The sequence below is a fragment of the Paralichthys olivaceus genome, chromosome 5 (genome assembly GCF_024713975.1).
Source record: "Paralichthys olivaceus isolate ysfri-2021 chromosome 5, ASM2471397v2, whole genome shotgun sequence".
Classification (NCBI taxonomy): domain Eukaryota; kingdom Metazoa; phylum Chordata; class Actinopteri; order Pleuronectiformes; family Paralichthyidae; genus Paralichthys; species Paralichthys olivaceus.
This window is the reverse complement of record NC_091097.1, coordinates 9087296-9107957: the sequence shown is the minus strand read 5'-3', so window position 1 is coordinate 9107957 and position 20662 is coordinate 9087296. Positions and strand designations below refer to the sequence as shown.

The 20662-nt window shown below is 40.4% G+C and overlaps 2 protein-coding genes across 4 annotated transcripts in view; both read left to right on the top strand.

Moving 5' to 3' along the window:
• The first annotated feature begins 1555 nt into the window (after window positions 1-1555).
• Window positions 1556-8248, top strand: arf2a (ADP-ribosylation factor 2a). 2 transcript variants are annotated; one of them, XM_020094493.2, is made up of 5 exons: window positions 1556-1677; window positions 4360-4514; window positions 4668-4778; window positions 4908-5032; window positions 6010-8248. In XM_020094493.2, exons 2-5 carry the CDS (start codon window positions 4370-4372, stop codon window positions 6169-6171), a joined length of 543 nt encoding a protein of 180 aa, XP_019950052.1. In that variant the 5' UTR covers window positions 1556-1677; window positions 4360-4369; the 3' UTR covers window positions 6172-8248. The 2 variants fall into 2 exon arrangements, with proteins under 2 accessions (XP_019950052.1, XP_069381842.1); XM_069525741.1 differs by lacking the exon at window positions 1556-1677 and adding an exon at window positions 3718-4098.
• Window positions 8249-18778: 10530 nt separating this feature from the next.
• Window positions 18779-20662, top strand: part of srcin1a (SRC kinase signaling inhibitor 1a) — a 103471-nt gene continuing 101587 nt past the window's right edge. For both annotated transcript variants that reach the window (XM_069525725.1, XM_069525723.1), the window contains exon 1: window positions 18779-19262. In XM_069525725.1, the coding sequence (XP_069381826.1) occupies window positions 19241-19262 (22 nt within the window). In that variant the 5' untranslated portion in view covers window positions 18779-19240. The remainder of the gene's footprint in view (window positions 19263-20662) is intronic.

Sequence of the window (20662 nt, the reverse complement as noted above, 5' to 3'; positions counted from 1 at the left end):
CAATACACACATGGATACTCATCATTAGGATGTTTGGGTCTTCAGCCATTCTGGTTTGGAAGAAATATCAAAATAGAATATGGTATTTTAAACATTTGCATCTCTTTGATTTCAAAGAGTTAATTTGTGGTCACACCCTCTCAACTTCAAACTCTCAAACTATCCATTAAAACTTGCCCATCAGATTTCATTGTTTGCATTAATTTCTATATGGTTGATCAGTAATCTTAACAAATGAAAAGCTGCGTGGTGGTTTCATGAGTCTGAAACTCAGGTTCAAGGTCTAAGGACAGCAAACATCCACACTGAAGTGTCCTTGAGCAACAAGCTGAATCCTGTAACATAGAGAGGAGAAAGTTAAAAAAAAGCAATACCTATATTTTTGTCCCTCAAGTTATTACATTATAATCGCAGCATAAATCCACCAAGCACAGCAAAGCACAGCAGTCAGCTTTCAACCCTATGCATAAGACGTAAACGATCCATGTGGTCTGAAATTAAAGGAAGCAAATGTAGTATGTTATTAAGGGTCATATGGTCTGTTCTTCCAATCAAAAGACACACTCCATGTTCTCCCTGAATGTTTTGGACCTCCATGGAAAAAACACAGACAAGCAAAGATGGAGCCCCATCTAGTGGATTTAAGACAGATGTTCAACCAAGGACAAATGTTATGATGTAGTCAAAATGAACAAAGCATATAAACCAAATAAGGGCAGAAACACCTTTCATTACATTGCATGATTTCAGATTTCAGAGCCACAGTCGTGCAAAGGGTAGGGGGCATCCATAGATGAACCAGAGGCCTCTTGATCTGCAGTCAAATACTCTAACACTGAGCTGCAACACCCTGGAGGTCTACATTAACTCATATCAGATCTCCAACAAGCCTAAGTAGGGAATTGGTGACACATAGGCTCCACCACATTCAAGAGTGTAACTTTTACTGATAAGGGTGTTAAAATCCTGATTTTGTCACAAACAAAGAAAGTTTAAGGAGGAAAAATGCCTGAGATTACACTTCACCCACGTCTATTAGGAATAATAACAGGCTTCTTAGAGGAGCATTAGTCTATGAGACCGTTCAGACCTGGTATTAACATCGTCCTCCAGAGTGACCTGCTCACAAGTGGTAAGTGGAGGAATAGCCTGCCTCTATCTATCTGTCTATCTGTCTATCTATCTGTCTGTCTGTCTATCTGTCTATCTGTCTATCTGTCTATCTATCTGTCTGTCTGTCTGTCTGTCTATGTATGTACACAATAAACTACTGTACCCATGTTCATGTTAATTTGGGGAACATGTCACCGTCTGTGATCGAGCTAATCACTGATTATTAATGTCTTACAGTCTATTGCACAGAGTAAACTGTGACATTACAGTCAGTATAGTTATTCTCGTTTTTAATGTTGTCTTTGGTTTTTGCCAGTAATAAATGTATATAAAAATTGCACTAGCTGGCCTTCATGTCTTTCCTAAACCATAACATTTTTATAATTCCGATCAGTCCTCCACAGCTATAGATGGCGGTTATGCAACTTTTCGCATTTTGTAACCACCTTAAAAAGCATAGAGAAGAAGACGAGTAGGCGGATGATGACGAGGAAGACGATACGTCAGCCAACGCCATTTTGTTTGAGCAGCGCAGCAGCAAAGTACTTCAAAGCCCAAGAAAAGGTAAAATTCTCCTTTTACAACATTTCACATCCACGCGGCGAGCGTATAATTCAAATTTAAACATGGGTAGAGACCGCGAGCCTGTCAACATTTCCACTGTTACAGCCAGATGGCCGTACGGAGTTAAAGCTTGAAGTTCGTTAGCTATTTCCTTAGCATTTGAACTAGCTCGTCTTTAAGAAGTTTAAAACATTTGAGTGTTCATTGTGAAACGACAACCAGAAGGTGTAACAATAACCGTAGTATGTTTTCTCAAGCAGGTCTTTCTGTGCTTTAATATCGGTGGTGAGTCCTAAAACGAAGCTCTGCTAGCTTCCCAGCTACATGCTAACAGAAGTTTACCTGTCAATATCAACTCAAACAGCGACAACAACACCGAAGCCTTGTTGTAATTTAAATGAATGCTGCGCTGACACTTGGTTTAACGGGCAGTAGAATACAGGACACACGCTTGTTGCGTTACTATAACTTTGTAAACTGTCAAATACAAGTTGACACATTCTTATTTTTTTCTTTGAATTAAAATTTTCATCAACAGCAGCCAGGTGTTATGTTCAGTTTAGATCAAAACCTCAGACTTTCCTTTCCTTCACTATTCAAAAAGTGCTCGTGTCGTGCCGAGAGAAACCTGTCATTCCTGTTTAACGAGACTCGACTTAGAAGCGAAACTAAACCCTGTTAATTGGTTGAATGAAATGTCTTTTGACAATGGGGGATTTGTGTCCACTGGCTTTGCAGCGTGTCTGACATGATCGGCCTCAGCTGCTGGTCACAAGAAAATGCTGTAAGTTATTTTGTAATAATGATGGAGTTCACTCTCCTTGGTGTCGGTGATCACATAAGCTGCCTCTCAGTAGCTGGATAACGAGTGTTAGGCCACTTTTCCAGTTTTGTCCCCGAAGATTTTACAATGTGGGTTGTCGTCACTGGATCAAAAGCAGTTGATTGACAGAATATAAATCTACAACAATTTTATTTAACTGTTCACGTCAGTGACTCCTAGATTGTGAGGAATTTCAATAGGATTTACAGGGGAGCTAGACAGAACAAAAATTAGGTTATGAATCCTTATTCATTCATCTACTCTTTTTTAGATAAATACCTACATGCTACTGACGGTGACACATCTTAACTTTAAGTTGTCACAAGCCAAAAATATAAGAAAGTGCAGGTTTTAGTATTGGCTTTCTAAGCTAAAATAAAAAAAAAACCACAGTTTTGTTCTCCTGAATTGTGGATATATGCTTTTAAATTATATATTTTTTGGTTTTAGACTAGTCGTTGAACAATGAAAAAGAGTTTTGGAAAATTGTAACATTGATTTTTATTCTTATTAAGACTTGGTGTCAGTCCATTGGAATTGGAACCCAAGGGCTTTTTTCCTGACTGGACATTTATCATTGTCACAACCGTACAGACAGAAATATGTCGTAGAAGAAGCAGTGATATCCATTTTATTACTGAAAATAGATGCAGTTGTCCAGAATCTAACATTGCAAGAGAACATAGTTGCTGGCTCTCGTATTTATCAGCTCAAAGAATGTGCTCTTTTCTTTTTTCTTTAAAACATACTGGTGCTTTTCTCCACTGCACTCACCGCCTGTAATACACAGCTGAGCAGAACAAGCTGAGGCAGGTTTTCTCTAGTTGTCAACAAACCGCCCAAGAAAACCTTAATTGTATGAGCAGGTGGAAGAAAATATAGGAGGAGTGGCGATACTAAGACATCTTGATTGGTATATTTCACTGTTCTCTAGTGGTGTATAGATCATATAATCACATATATATATATATATAGATAAATTAGTTGCATTCTTTAAGTAAAAACTCACTTTCTACAATTGTTTTTTGTTATATTTTATGCACTGGATGATTAATAAACCAGTTATTAAAACTCAACGTCTACTGATGAGCCTTGCTCCCTCCTTGTGTGTCAACTATGTAGCTTAACCAGACTGTTAAGTTCAGGTTGGAACGCCTTTCAGACCGACATAATGCAAGTTAAACTCAAGGCTGTGATTGGTCTGAAGGAGTTTAGCTCACAATAAAAGAAAAACTGAATTTACATTTAAACTACTTTACATATATTGCATGTGTTTGTATGCCATCATTAGCTTGTTAGGTCAGTCAGATGCTCTGATACCATTTTTCCCCTTCCCTGATACTGATTCTGTTACCTTTAACTTTGTGTCTCTGCATGTACTGAGTTCTGATTTGACTTGTCTCATGTATTTTAACATCTGTATCCTACTAACCCTGTATAGAAGTGATGATTGCTATTGTTGTAATTGGCAACACTAGTGCCACTAATGACATTTTTTATAGCTCTGGCTGACGCTACACAACTGGAAATCACTTCATTTTTGCTACAATAAAAACAGTACTGGTCAGTGGCAGCACATTGCAGATGCTATTTTGGAGGTATGAAGTAGTGATTTCTTCGGGGATAATTGCAATTTTATGTGAGTTAAACAAATATACCATCAAGACTTGCTATCGGATTGATACATATAGATTCATGTACTTGTATTAGCCCCTTCCCATTTACTTCTTTATGTAGCAACATTGCCATTCCCTAACAGACAGCATCAGCTATTAAAGGTGGCACATTAAGGCTTTGATAATCTCTGTTTGATACCATATTTTTAGTCTGACCACTGGATATCCTTTGTCCTTTCGCAGGTGAGCCAAAATGGGACAGTTCTTTAGCCTGTTTAAAGGACTATTTAGCAAGAAAGAGATGAGGATCCTGATGGTAGGGCTGGATGCTGCTGGAAAGACCACCATCCTGTACAAACTCAAACTAGGAGAAATTGTTACCACAATTCCCACCATCGGTGAGGCCTCCTCTACATCTTCAGTAGTTTAACGCTTATGGTGACTGCCACCATGGTGGTCGGAATTAGACCTTGCAATATGAATATTTAGACATTGACAAAATAACAAAACCTAAGACATTTGATCTATTTGTTTTTCTCTTTCCTCCACAGGTTTTAATGTTGAGACAGTAGAGTACAGGAACATCAGTTTTACAGTGTGGGACGTCGGTGGTCAGGACAAGATCAGGCCACTCTGGAGGCATTACTTTCAAAACACACAAGGTAAGAGGTGTCCTGATATTTCCACATTGCTCCAAGTTTGTTGCACAAGCGTAACCCCATTGGTGGATTAATACTCCATTATACACAAAGACTTCCTCCATGCAAACTTTGCCTTTTTTCCATCGTTAGGCCTTATCTTCGTCGTGGACAGTAATGACAGGGAGCGAATCGGTGAGGCGAGAGAGGAGCTGATGCGAATGCTGGCTGAGGACGAGCTGAGAGACGCCCTGCTGCTTGTCTTTGCCAACAAACAGGTGAGTTTGTGTCAGTTTTCCTCTAAAAAACATCTTTAGTTGTAGAACTTGGCAGCTGTCAACTGATCTTAGTCAACCTGTGACCTAACTTAACAGGGGATTGGACCACTCATATAAAACCTCATCTATGAAACTGTTTGTAAAGACATATTATTACTTGAATGATGAATTGTAGATAAAATCATGTTGAATATTGAGAACACATTCAGATCAAGTGGCATTTAATTTCGATAATTAAGAGTTAAATAGCTACTAGCTCATAAATAGGCAACGTAATAAAGAACCAAACCTAACAAAAAAGACAGACAGAATGAGAACACATCATTTCACAATCACATAACTATTGTTTTTGGATGGTTTGCGAAATGTACAAACAAAACTTCCATCATAAGCACAGTTGCTGTTTTTATTAAATTTGCGCATGAGTGCTTACAACATCGGACTGTAGTCTAATCGCATTTACTCATAATAACAAGTTGTTAAAAAACTATAGAAGAGTGAAGCCAACAGGATCATTTTAGCCTGACATTACATGTTAGCTTAATTTGAAGAATAGGGCCCAGGTGAGGCCATTACTTAGGAATGTAACAATAGCTGTGCTTATATATACCTGTGTTTCTTCGATGTGATCTTTACAGGTCTCTCTGTGCAACACACATTCATCTAAAACTAGACCCAAACTCATTGATTCTTCTAGTCGAAAAAATAGCCAGAAATTCACATTTGAGAAGCTGGAAACATTTTTAAGTAATCTATCATGAAAATAGTTGCCACTTCATTTTAGATTAATGGATGAATCAACTGATGTCAGCCCATTTTGTTAAGTGTCAGTGTAACAATTTTAATAAACAGATTAAGAACACAGATGCCAATCCAGTATATTGATTCACCTTATATACGTTAACAAATCTGTGCAAAATGATGGTTAGCTGCTTTTTCTCTTCTTGTTCTTTGACTGTTGTGTTTTCTGTTTTCAGGACCTGCCCAATGCCTTGAATGCAGCTGAGATTACAACCAAACTGGGCCTGCACGACCTCACCCGGCGGAACTGGTTTATACAGGCCACATGCGCCACAGGTGGAGATGGTCTCTACGAGGGTTTGGAGTGGCTTTCAAACCAGCTCAAGAACATAAAATGATACATCACTACTCCTTGTCCTGTCTGTCACCTCTGTCTGCAGTGTAATAGGAGACTACACTGGTCCTGGTCTGTCTCACCCCTCTCTTTTCTCCTCTGTTCTCCTTAAAAGTCCGACCGGGCCACCCTGCATTGGTGTACTGTAGTGGTATGTTTGGATGAATGAAAGAATGTGCGTGTGTTTGTATGCATGAGCAGAGTGGGAGCAGCCCTGTGGTGGTGCCTTGAACAGAGTTAACGCCGACACCTCCTCTCTTCAGGGTCGGCACATCCAAAGGTACTGTTGTTTACAAAGCAAAGGACGAAGGGATCTGTCAAGGACATTTGATGTAAAAAAAACATGCGCTAGTGGCATTAAGACCTTAATAACTGGTAATTCACCCTGCCAAGACACAGCCTACTACAGAGTGTCACTTCACATTATTTTGAAAACTGTTTTTTGCATGTTGGCAGCAAACACTGGATGCTTGTTGATTCTTTCTTATAATTAGGATCTTCAGAGTTTCTTTCTGAATTGTTAAGTCCATATCCCATAGGTCACAATAATAGTCAGGATGTTCTGTTCCAGATGTTTTTACATTTGTTGAACCATTTTAAATCCAGTTCAGTCCCACTTCCCTGACCCTGATATTTCATCTCAGGCTCTACACAGGTTTATAAGGATGCATCATGGCTGTATCCACAAAAGGCAAGAAAAGTTTTGACTGTGTGTATTGAGTGTAGTTAGAGCATCATTGGTGGATTTGTGTTTCCTGTGTAGGTTTCAGCTACATTCACGCCATTGGAACAACGAGGCCTTTTTTTAGAGCTGCTCCCACTCTGGTTTATTATTTACTGGTGGTCTTATATTCTCTTGTATTTAGTTATTTTGGTTAGGGGTTGTTTTCTATTATATTTTATTGTTTTTTATGTTGGTGTTTCATGTAACCTGGTTTACTTTAGCGTGAGCTGACGTGCCAGGTGTGCCGTCTTTTTTTGAATAAAATGTTTTCGGGACCAATTGGTTGGATTCAGGATTGGCTCATTGTGTGTTGGTGTTGGGATTTGCCTCCAGAGAGTAAAGTCTCATCCTCGGATGTTTCCCAGAGGGCAGGCGCACACTCTTAACCAACTTGTTAGTGCCGTGATAATACATTACAGTTGAATGGGAAGCATGTAGTGCGACCTGCTTTATAAATCAGCACTGTAAATGCCTCTTGAATGCTTCAGGCAATATATTCCCTGCATGTACCCAGGGCACTTCCTCTGTTGTTATTTACACTATGTCCCTCTGATGCCGTTTGCAGAATATTCATCAGCATTAGCCACAGACAACTAGAAGGTAGTTAAACAGGGCTAACACCTCATCTTGTCATATTAAGAAGGAATCAGTTGATTTCAGTAATTATCAAGATGAATGGCACATTAAAGAAGGATTTTTGCTCCTGAGTGAAGGTTGTGGTTTAAAACTTTTCTTCATGAGCAGAGAATGACAAACACCTGATGAATCTGAGGTACATCAGTTATGTGTTATACCACCTCTCTGTGCTTAAACCGTGCACTAACATTATTTTGAAATACATTGGAATGTTGTTATATAAATAATAAAAAAATAATATTCTAATAATTATTTATATTGATTTAATGCCCTAGGAGGTAATAACCATCCCCATTACTTATCACCAGCAGACAGTTAAAATGTACTAGTGAGAATGTTACAACAGTTCAACCAGCCATCAAACAGGCTCCTTTACATCCATTGATTCCAAATCTTTCTGCAGTTATTAAGAAATCAACCATGCACACCCATAACAAAGTGAAGATGACTATATGGTTGTATCATCACACTGACCTCAAGGGAAATACATTTTCCAGTTTTTGTTTTTCTACATCTGGATGTTTCTTGGAAAGTTTGTGTAACTGAAGACTAATCCTTGCTGGCTTTTTTCCCCATCTTTACATTCTGGTGTTTCCTAAACATCTGTCGGTGTGTTGGATAATCTGGTACTCAGCAAGAAATACAAATGTATATTCTGTTCTTTTTTTTCCATCTTGTCAACAGCTGATAAATGCACTATAATAAATAATTATCTATTGTACCTCTGCTTTACGAGCCTTCTCTTTGGAATAACTTACAAATGAATTTCAAGGTGTTCTTATGAGAATGAATATAATCTATACAATTGATCTGAAATGGAAACATGAGTGGTAAATGTAAAGTTGAATCAGTTTGGATTTTAATAACGCCTCTAACTGGTGGTGCTTTCCTCTGTTGTATATCACTATGCATTGACTCTCTTTGGGTTTTTGTCAGTTGTTCAGACAAAACATTTTAAAATCTCATTTTGGGCTCTTAAAATCTATTGGGCACTTTTCACTATTTTCTGAGACTTATTAACAGTAACTTATTGATTTACTTGTTGATTTATTTCTTGATGAATTAAAATAATCATTACTTGCAGACCCCCATGGTTACAATAATTCATGGTTGCTGTGCAATGCCTGCCTTGACACTGGCAAAAGGTCATAAATAGTAAAAAAAATACAGTTACATTTCTCAATTTTAACCACTAGAGGGCAGCAATCACTGATTCTGAGTATGCTTGAAACATCTAGCAAGTAAACCTGAAAAATATTTGCAAGTTAGTTTTAATTCAAGTTCTGTAAAAAATATATGATGATATATACGATTACCAATGTTGTTTTTAAAAACCATTGGAACCACATAAATATTAAAAAAGGGTAAGGAAGGTTTGAAGTTATTGTGTCAAAGTTCACCTTTATCATCATTTTCAATCTTGGGAATGGATATGAGTTGCCTCTCCCTTTTTGTAATTAGACTTAACTCCTATACAATTGCAGCATATATACATAAAAGCAAAGGCACTGAATAAAAAAAAAAGCACATGAAATAAGACCTTGAGCCTTTTGAACTTTTATTTTGAAGTCTGCTGTCTCCATCCCTGGATTCTTTAAACAATTGTCATTGTACAAGTTGGATGAAGGAACAAGTTGTGTCTGTGTGCAGGCAAACGATAACAGCAACATCGGTTATAAGATCCCACCCATCAACATTCATTTGGATATGAACATGAAAGACAGTGAAATTAGTGACACTTGAATATACAAGATGGATAACTGCAGATGAAATATACTTCATGCATTGACCCTAACTGAGAATTCTACTTGAGACTTCTGTTGGAGTATAAGAAAAATCCTCAGCTGAGGGCTGTGAACACATTTTACACAAGATTGATTTAAGAATGACCCCCCCCCCCCCCCAGTTACAGGTCAGATGACAAACACATATCCTGCCTATAATCACAATCATTTTTAGACATGAATTTTTATAGCTTTTAGGGGACTTATTGCATTCCTGAGCACTGATGGTCCCGGGGGCCACAGTGCAGAACCAAGACGGACAGTGGAGGAGAGGATATTTCCCTGACGATCAGAGAGCAAGCAGACGACCGCTCACCCTCCTGTTTCCACTCCATCCACATTTCAGGTGGCCAATTCTCAATAGAGTTGTTACCTTGGAAACAGCACCTTATGTATTTATAGAGAGCGACTGACGAGACATGGAGAAAGGAGAGCTGGGAAACAAGACAAGGCCGGCAGTGGAGATTTTTCATTTAAGACATGCTGGAATTACAGGATGATTGATGAAGTCATCTGGTAATAACATTTATTTTGAAAGATCCTGCTTTGTAATTGAGTCCAGGCAGGGATGATGTTCACTGTGCTGTTTGCCATAAACTATATCCCATTTGATCTGCCATAATCTGTCTCACACTCACCATGACTATCAAATAAAGCTGACCTGAATTATTCTAATAAGATATGTAGAGCTACACTCTCCCTCCGCACTACACTGCTCTTGACCTTTTGCTGCAGCTCTCTGTGGATCCGCTGAATCTCATCTTGATGTGTGACATCTTTTTTCCCTTATTTTCTAATTAATTCAATGTGAACAGCAGCATTTTCTCCCATCTCCACACAGGTCACACTTACTGGTCAGTTACTAAAATACGATAGATTGGCATAACAATCATACTGAGAAGAGGAAATGGAAATGTCTGTTGCATGGTGATTGTATGAGCATCAGTAGGTGATAATAATAGAGCAATAATAAAAAGCTGATGGGCTGCAGGGGTTTTAAAAGTCTAAGACTGTTTACATTCCCTCAAGCCTGGAAAAAAGTGACCCCTCACTCCACCTTTGTTTCTGTGCCTTTGGCTGCATCTCTGGATCATGCATGTGCAGTCATGATTATGTTATTCGATCCCAGACGCTATCCCAAACATTCAACCGCAGCCTGACGTTGTTGTTTGAAATGCACAAAATGAAATGTCTGACAGGCAGACAGGAGGTCAGTCTGGGCTGGGGGTGCTGAGAGAAAGTCTATGTAAAACAGCAGGAGCACAACATTTGGTGATTTTAAATTGAATGGTTAACATATGTATGATTCAGACTACACTGACTGTTCTAAAATGAGATCAAACATTTTTTTAATTATTAGATCATTCTTTACTCTAGAAAATTAAATTTAAATTAGAAAAATCTCACACGTTAAAGCTTTTTTAAAAAGCTATTTCAAATCTTCTTTTTGATTGACTAACAACAACAGTGACAACAACGATAATAACGGGGTGTTAATGGGCCAAATGAGGTGCCGTGTTGACTGTCCAATTATATTAAACCTTGAATAAACAGGTTCCCTGGAGCTGCAGCGGAGACGCGTCAACGTAAGTGACGTCGTCGATCACGTCAGCAGCGCGTTCACGACCACGTGGACTGATGTGGAGCCTCAGTGAACTTTGAATAAACAGGTGAACAGATGTTTGTGCAGCAGCGGGGGAGCAGCAGCTTCGTGTTCCTGTGCACCGAGCGGGCTCAGTCACCGCAGGTCACTCTCACACATTCAGCAGAAAACTACGGACACCATCACCACAGCCACATCTAGAGTCAAGAATCTTGAATTTTGACATGTTGAGAACAGGCACTGCACGATGGCGGCCTGAAGAAGACGCGGGGTCCTCTCTGCTGCTGTCGTCCATGTCCGGGCTCAGTCTGGGGACCAAACACAGGTAGTGTTTCCTGCAGGGCTGTTTACTGAAGTGCTGTGACTGTGTGGAGACAAATACATGGTTAATGTTATGTGGTTAAATACCCTTGAACACCTCTAAATTGTAATAATATTATTAATAATAAGCAGAACACGTTTTTTTGTCTCATTTTCTCACTAATTCACATTATTCTTGTCAAGGACCTAGTGTTCTGGATCAACTGGGGGCCAGCACTGTTATTGAGGGTATGGGGCCTGTGTATTTTCTGTAGCCAATGGTCAATCAAATTTCTAATTTATTTGTATAGCCCATATTCACAAATCACAAATTGTTGCATAACAAAGTGCGATGTCCTTACCCCATCAGTAAAATAACAGTATTTACAACAAGGATTAGATGAAACTGTTTAATGCATGAAATTGAATTCATTTGCATTGTAGAACAAACAGTTTCAACACAGTGTCTGAGTACAGATGTCATAATACATATAAGTAAAATTGTGTTTACAGAGTTGAAGCGCATCAACTCATTTGGCATAAAAGTGTTGTTCCATATTGACAGTATGTTCTGTGTTTTACTCCAACACTGAACACAATATGAACACATAATAAACAGTGTCTGCTCCTATGTGGTTGAGTACACTGCTGTAAACCTGTTCTGCTCTAACAGGCCATGTTACATTAAGGGACCTGTGTTCTCCATCTTTCATTCTTTACCTCCTGTTTACCAGCTGCCTCTCCTCTGGAAGCTTCCCCGAGGCTTGGACAAGTGAATCCCACTGATAATCATCGAAGTAAAGACGCTGGTATACTCGACCATATCTGAAGGTCTAATTTGATTGTAGAGACTACGGGTAGGAAATTAGATTTATTTAAATCAGAGGGCTTGGATGGAAAGAACACACCAAGATATTTGAATGTATTATTAGTCCCCTTAAAAGGCAAATAATGTGAGAAATCCTTGCTGCTCCTTCCAGATGGTTAGGCCAGGGACTGATCGTGGTTTATCTTGCTTTCTCAAATAATATTAAATTCATCAAGGATCTTGATAATGGCTGGTGTGCATTTGGATGGGTCAGTCATAATTAAATAATTTACAGACATCTCTCTCATCTCTCACATTAACCCTTCGTTGACCCCAACACGACCACTGTGATAACTACTATGACCTCCTGTGCTGGAAAGTAACTAAGTACTAACGAGAAATTTTGACCCAATAATTACGTTTGGATGCTACTTACAAAGACTTATATTACTATTTATGGGCTTTTTACTTCACTGCATTTTTTAAAGAGCTTCAGCTACTTTCAGATTCATATTTTAAATGACATTAAATTAAACTTACATTAGATAAGCTTGTAAAATTCATGCATTATTAAAGATTAAACCAATGGCCCTGGAGTAGACAGTGCAACTAAGGGTTCCCTCATGTTTCAGATGTTTATGGTTTGTTAACATTTCCACCCAGATGACCCATTAAAACAAATTGTGGGGTGTGGAGTTAAAAATAAGGCAATGGACCTTTGTAGACTGTTCCTCATCTCTGCTTGACGCCGGTGCCTCTGCTGCTAATGAATCACCAGCAGTCAAGTTGCAATGTGGGTAATGTAGACATTGGGATCTGACAAGGAATGCATGGAATGAAAAAGATGGTAGCTCTGGTTCTCCTGTCTCAGTTTTGATCATTTCATATAGTGAGATAGAACAGAGGAATAACTGGTGGAGTTCTCCTGGAATTTCCCTCTGACATGGTGTCATTCAACGAAGCATTCAAAGACATAAAATTCCAAATTCTTTGACGCATCAGGAAAAGGCTGCCAACACATGTTTGCATCTAGTTTAACATAATTTTAATGTTATACAATATGTACTGTATCATTTTCTTAATGAAAATGAGGTCTTTTTTGTTAAAATAATTCAAGTGCATTTAATGTTATTATTTCTATACTTTTTTAAATGTTTCCTACATGTAATGGAGTGATCTTGTAATCCTCTTAAAGGATCTGAATACTGTCCAGGGGAGTTGAGGCACTGCACCATTGAGCAGCTGTATCAATAATCCACCTCTGACGATCGATCAAAGGGTATTGGTAATTAATCGGTGAAGGGGAGGAGGAGTAATGAAGGTGCAGTCACATATTTCATGTGGGTTGATACAGGTATACTATCCTGTGTACTGCAGTGATACAACATGTCTGTCTACGTGCTTATACCGTGTGTATGTAAAATTAATGGCCACTTGCATTTCTTGGCGTGCAGAAGTCACAGACGGTGCTCAGTGGTGTTCCCGTTGCTGGGGTGGTATCTTAGATTCTGACCATCCACCCACACACGCCAAAGGAAACAGAGTTCACCACTGACAACACCTTTTTTATTTTTTAAGGATGAGTCTTCTCTAGCCTTTCACATCGCCATGGAAACACAGGATTTGTCCTGTTGATTGGCAGCAGAAGGCTGAGGCCCAGAACTATTTGATTTCATAATAGATGGTGTAGTCACAGTTGAATGTCTGCTGAACACGAAAAAAGAAGCTACACCATTGAATACGAATAAAGCACCACAAACAAAATCAAGTACATATAGCTGTAGATAGCCGGGGTCAGCAAACCACTGAGTCACCACAGTCACCTGTAAACTGTGCTGGATTCTCAGTGACTGTATTTATTCATATCACAGTTAACAATACTGTCATGACCCAAGGCTGCTAATAGAGTCACTTTTCATATATATTACTTTTTAGGATTTAAAATATTCTTTTCATTTTCACAATATAGACATTTTACACGTTATGCTGCCCTGCATACACACAATATTTAGAGCAGATGTACAAAGAAAAGGCAAAAGGTAGAGTTGGTTTAAAGAAAAGATATGAGATTGTTCAAATAATGTGACTTATCAGAAAATCTCTTCCCAGCTCTTACAGTTTGAAAGAAGTATTCACATCCATTATTTAGATAAAAGTTAACAGTGCTTAAGTATAAAAACACTTAATTACAAGTAGAAATATACTTAACCAAAAGTACAAGTAGGTCAGCCACATATAGTATGATAACCGCAATGATGATAACCGCAATGATGATAACCTCAAAATAAGGAAATAATTAATGATAATGTGTTAATAATATATTATAGGCTAATATTTTAATAATTACTTCTGCCGCTAAAATGTATTATTAGAAAGGCTGTATGGCATCATTGCATTATTTACAAGGCATTTTAATGCTTTAGCTGGTTGACATGGAGCTCATTTTCATCGTCATTGTCATCACTGATTAAATGGATTCTGCAATACTGTCATCACCGTGATAAATTAAGAGCAGGTTATATTAGTTACTCTGTACCCGACGCACTTATTGCTTGTTTTCATTAACTAGAGACAGGTGCTGTGTAAAAAATCGGAGGGGATTGTCCAGCCGATGTGACAGAATCCATGAATACGAAGAGGCAACCTGCTCCCGGGCTAAAACCAGCGCCAGTGGAGAACGTCCCAAAACCTCACCAATGTGCCTCCAGGTAGTTTTACTGCTGCCACCACATATACGACAAGACAAGTAAGAGATGGACAGATATCACGAGAAAGGAAAGGCTTCTCCTCCCAAAACTTCAAAATAGAGTAATGCCGTGGTACCTTCCAAAAATGTTAAAATACTGTGATATTAATATATCGCCCACCTCTACTTCACTAAGATTTTGTGCCAGCTGAGGTTATGCATCCCACGTGCGTCTCAATGTGCAGCTCATACCAATAAGATGCTCACTGCGTGTTGTGGTGAGAGGTGCCCTCAAAGGAGCGGCCACACAGCAGCCGCATATTGTAGATTCAGCATTATAGCTGGTGTCACACTCTGTGTTTAATCCAGTTTTTGGCAGACGTTTAGGATTGTTCTTTGTGAGCTGGCGGACTGAATAGGGCTCATTGTCTCCAATAAACATTTTGCCCTGTTCTTTCCACTAGAAAAAGAGTCGTAAGTGAATTTCTGGACGAGATACTGCTGGATTTTGGTTAGATGAATGTTGGTCATTTAAGTTGAAAAAGCTTGGTAAAGAGGAGCGATACCAATCAATAAGTACAATTAGGTCTGCTCACCTCTTCTCTCTGGACTCAGAGGATGCTGCACTGCTCTGAATGAGCAGTGTCATTGGGGGGGCTGCTCTGAAGGTTACAACAAGACATATGCGACTGTGGGCATTATATCGTTTATGCATGCTGTGAAGGGAAGGTTGAGAGGTGATTGATGGGTCACGACAGCTCCCTCACATACGGTACGAACACCTCTGCCCCTGCCTGGCCAAGGTGTCTTGTCTTCCTGCATCTAAGTCACACTGTCATTGACATGCCTCCCCAGGCCCCTCCAATCACCTCAGATGGCCGGTTTCCACTGAAGCGAGGAGAGATCTATTGTGCCACTGAATGTGCTAAAGGGTTTCTGAGTCGACGAATTCACACAGCTGAGATGAAGAGAAGGAAACTAGGTTCCTTTAACTGTTTTAGGGATGACAAAAAATGAAATTTTGTAAAATGACACCAAGAAATTAACCAAATTACTACTCCTAATAATCACTCAGGTAATATGGCCAGTTTCCAAGCCAACAATAAAGCAGCAGACATCATTTTACTAGAAAACTGGCACACTGTGCTCATGAACTCCACTACTTACTCAGCAAGTTACACTTCTGCAATGATCAGCTTCCTTCTCAAGGGAAAATATACGAACCCTGAGGCGAAACAAGCCATTAGCCCATCCTATTCTCCACTATTGTTTTCTTAGACAGTGTCAGTGCTGTTTCACAAATCATAGAAATGATCTCTTTATGACAAATGCAGCATCTTTGGACTGATAATCTGTTAGACCTGATTGTGTACTTGCAGTTGCAGGTATGCAACATGAAATATAGCCACACAGCAGTTGTTTGTGAAGGAAAAACAGATTTAAAATTGGCACATTTATATATTGCCTGTCAAAGCTTAGTGTGAGGTGTATATCACGTGAAATAAAGCATTGAAAAAGCCACAGGATGTGAATAATGGAAGCTGTGGATAAAAAGGCAACAATTTATCCTTTTTTGTAGCATATATTGCCATTGTACAGCCATATATTGTGTGTTTTTCTTTTGAGTTGATCCAGATCCCCCTAATGCCTCACTGGTTTCGGTCTCAGAGGTTTGACGTGACTTGATTGGGGTTGAATCTTTCAAAGTGTATTTTTTTAGGCAGCTGTGACTGAGTCCGTGTCCCATATTCCTGAAATTGTACAGGAAGAGTGCCAGTGTAAGATAAAACAAGTAGTGATTTTTATTTGAAATGTGGGATAAGTATCTGTTGTTTAAGTAGCACGCTGTCTCTTCCACAGCTTGCGGTGTTGAAGGATGAATAAGCTGCATAAAATACCCCGGTGATGTAATCACAGCAAACCCATCAGCCTCCTGCGAACATGAATCATTTTGGGAAAGTAAAATCACTTTTAAACTAATTTATTTTCAAAAACGTTCCAATCTGAATATGAGATCATTTGCTATAAATAGTAACCGACCCCTACTGGGCAACATCATTTTCACAACCAGTAGCAGGAGCAGCCTGAACAGCACGGCTTTAATTGAGGTCTTATGCAACATAGTTAAACACAGAGTACATTATTTTACTCTTTGCTAGTATTTAAAATACTTGATTAAAAATGTATCATGCGTCTGTACACATTAACTTTTGTGTTCCTCTTAATGACAGAAAACCAGAACATTTTTTTCCCCCCAAGCGTTTGTTTTAAGCGTGGTGATCTATTTTTTGTTGTTGTCGTACAAAAGGTAAGAAAGAAAACACGTGCACGCAGACACAACACGTGCAAAAGTAGAAAACATCTTCCTCATTTTGACAACATGTGCGTGGCAACGCAAACACTTTGCAAATACTCACAACACAACCGACAGCGCAGTCACTCAGTGAAGTATTTTCCAGATCAACGCCACGGATTAGTACAACAATACATGTTGATTTGAAAAAGACAGTCATATTGTATTGCTAGCCAACATAATTATTAAGTGTATTTTGTCAGATTACTTGAATGAGCAAACTAAGTTGTGGTTGTATTCATCTCTTTTTACTGTCCCCTGGAAACTCTTCTGTAGTGTAGCAGTATTTGTTCGTAGTATTATAGTGAGTATTTGATTGTAGAGTGGGTATTTTAGTAAAAGTGTGAGGATCTGGCTGTGCGTTGAGTGCCCTATTTGCATATGTTTTGTCTATTAGCATGTGTTTTCTTAAATCGCCGTGTGTTGAGCCCTCAGGGCCACCGTAGCAGTGCCTTATTTGCATTCACTCCTAGATTTGCCAAATATGACAATTGAATCACTGAGGATGCTTTCACAACACTTGTTTTGTGTTTGTGCACTGACCTCGAGAAAAGGAGTCCTGTAAACATCCCTCACCTTAACTTCAACTCAAGGAAATGATTAATACATTTGTGCTGTTGCAGGGATATGTCGGCTTGTTTTTAGCTCAGGTGGACAGGCCGACGTATTACCTCCTTGAAACTGTGAACCAGCCGGACATGATGGACAGGCCAGTGTGCTGTGTAATTCACGAGTATCCGACTGGACCATACATTATTCATCACTCTCATCATGAAGAGGCTCTCCCTCCTCTTTTATCTCTCTGTCTCTTGGCATTTTACTGTCTCTCTCTCTCTCTCTCTCTCTTCCTTACTTAATTCATCAACACCAATTAGCTCCTTATAGCAAAGAATAGCTTCATTCAGTTTGACAGCGGTGCGACGGTTTTCTCTGACCTTTCCCTTTGTCCTTGATTTCACTCCGTCTTTTTGTTTTTCTCGGCCACTTGTGGCTCATTTGCTTTTGTTCTTTGTCCACCATCAGGTGCAGTAATACACACGATTGATTTCACTATGGATTTTTCATCACATTGTTTGAAGTACATTGTTGGATTGCTTGACATGAAGCTGGACTCATCCCCACTTCCGCACTCTGATTGCGGGTGACTGATAGTTGCCAGGATTCGAAAGAGAAATAATTAATGCCTGCAAACAAACATCAAACAATTCAGCGCCACAGGCCACAGGGATGCTGAGGTTGCCCTCCTGTGGCGCCCTCCTTGTCATTCTCACCTTCCACTGTGCTACGGTTGCCATGCCAATCCACTACTACCTCGCCTCGGGGCCAACAGAGCTTCATCATTAGCTGCTGTTGTCACTTGGGGATATTTCAAGTGTTCACTCTTGGCTCTCCCCTCCACTCTCTCTCTCTCTCGCAGGGTACCATTGCTGGTACAGTAGATGCTCCAAGCCTTTCTCTCGCCCGCTCCCCTGCTATCTCAGCTGCTGATCCCCATGCAGGACCGTGTCCCTGGACTCCCCTTTATTACCATATATGAGATGTGCCCAAGGCGTGTAGCAATGCAGCGTGTCGCCTGTGTCTTTAAGAGAGAGAGAGAGAGAGTATAATTTGTGATGGCGAGGAAATAAGGCATGGAGAGAGCAAGTGAGAGAGCGTGGGTGAGGGAGTGTGAATTTATCATTGGGTAAATTTTGTGCCTCACTCTTCGCCGTGTGCTGAGCATCCCTGCACCGGCATGCACAGTCTCCTAAGGATCATCTTGGTGAAGAGTACGCCCCTCTCTCTCTCACTCTCTCTCTCTCTCTCTCTCTCACTCACACACATACACTCAAGCTCTCCCACCCAACCTCTCCCTTGCACACAAACACACACACACACACGTGCTCGCAGTCACACGCGCACTGCTGTCAGAAGCACCACTGCTGGACCACAGCCATCTCGCGGAGGAGGTTCCAGCAGAGGGAAGAGAAAGCCAGAGTCAGAGCAAGACAAAGGGAAGGAGGACGGTAGAAGGAGAGGAGCGAATAGGAGCGCGGGGACCGGCACAAGGAAGGAGAAACCCAGCGCTTTGTGAAGAACAGCAAGCGAGGGACAGGAGGAGGGAGGAGGAGAAAGGAAAAAAAGAGGAGGGGGCTCAGGAAACGCGATCACTTTCAGCTGCAGCGGTCCGTGTCGCAGCATGGGCAATGCACCATCCCAAGGCATGTCAACCCCTATTTCCATGCATACTTGTGTAGCAGGTATTTTTTTGATTGTGAGTGTTGTGCTGTCCAACCAGCTGGCTGTCCTCCTGTCACTCTGTGGAGGCAGAGGATGGGGGTTGGGCTGAGGGCTTGTGGAGAGCAGCATCACTTGAGGAGAGTAATGCTGCAAGGTAGCATCAGTTAATGGGCTGGATGCTCGGGAGTGAGGCGCCTGGGGTCTTGCAGGGATGTTGAATATGAGGATGAGGGGCTGGAAACACCAGGGTTCGGGCACCATGTGCGGGAGCAGCAAGAATTGGGAGGGGGCTGGTGTAGAAGTACCATCGGTGAAGCAGGTGGTGCTGGTGGGTGTGAGTGTTTTGTGTGTGTGTGTGTGTGTGTGTGTGTGTGTGTGTGTGTGTAACAGAGAGGGAGGTGACAAGTTAGAGGATTTTGTCATGTGTGTATTTGAGCGCAAAGTGTGTGTGTTGCAATTGTCGCTGTCAGCCATATGGACGACCTCTGGGAAGTGTGGCGCTCCTGTGTGTGTGAGCGTGTGTGTGTGTGTGTGTGTGTGAGTGTGTGTGTGTGACCACTGATGAGACAGAGAGGAAACAAAGATGAATATGACAAATAAAAGAATGTGGTGTTTGAAATAGTGAAGGGATGAGGCAGATTTGCCTTGAGTGAATGGGGGATGGTGATGCAAATGGATGATCGGGTGGGTCAACTCCTTCCTGTGATGCTCTCTCTTCCCCTTGGGCCTCTCTCTCTTTTTCTTTTTCTATCCCTTTATCTTCCCTTTTAATCTCTATGTCAATCTCTTTTCCAGTCCCTTTGGTAAAATTCTAGTTGAGACCTGAAAATGCAATGCTTGAAATCTCTCTGATTCCCAGTGAGAGGCATATGTGACTATATGCGTGTAACTAATTCTCTATGCAGTACACTGTATATTTGCATATGCACCCATGAGACAAATTTTAAGAACAGGATGGAAAGGATGTGGGAGTTAAAGGAAGAAAGAATTAGGGGGATATATCCTTTAGGCATCTTGAAAAGCTTCTCTGACAGTCAAAAAGAGAAAAGTATCCAGCATCAAGATGCAAAGGAAAATACAAAAGAGGAAAAAGGATATGCTCATTTATAAAAGAGGCACTGCACAACATCCCACCTTCTTTTTCCCCACTTTTAACTCCTCATTCTCCCTCACACGCTGTCTCCCTCCTCTCTTCCTCCCCTTGCCTTCAGCCCTTGCTGGCGTGTCACCCAGGGACTGTCTGTATATGGTAACTAGGGGGAGCGAGAGAGGAGGCGGAGGATATGAAAGATGGGGAAAGGATGAAGGGAAGTTTGAAAGAGCAAAAGACGAAAAGAGGGTTGGCTCGTAGATGGACGGGTAAGTTGCGAACACTGATGTC

What these genes read in the sequence shown, in the direction of transcription:
- arf2a (XM_020094493.2), top strand. Translation starts at nt 4,370, where the DNA reads ATGGGACAGTTCTTTAGCCTGTTTAAAGGACTATTTAGCAAGAAAGAG. An exon ending in TACCACAATTCCCACCATCG is followed by an intron (nt 4,515 to 4,667) that starts GTGAGGCCTCCT and finishes TTTCCTCCACAG; the next exon opens with GTTTTAATGTTGAGACAGTA. An exon ending in TTACTTTCAAAACACACAAG is followed by an intron (nt 4,779 to 4,907) that starts GTAAGAGGTGTC and finishes TTCCATCGTTAG; the next exon opens with GCCTTATCTTCGTCGTGGAC.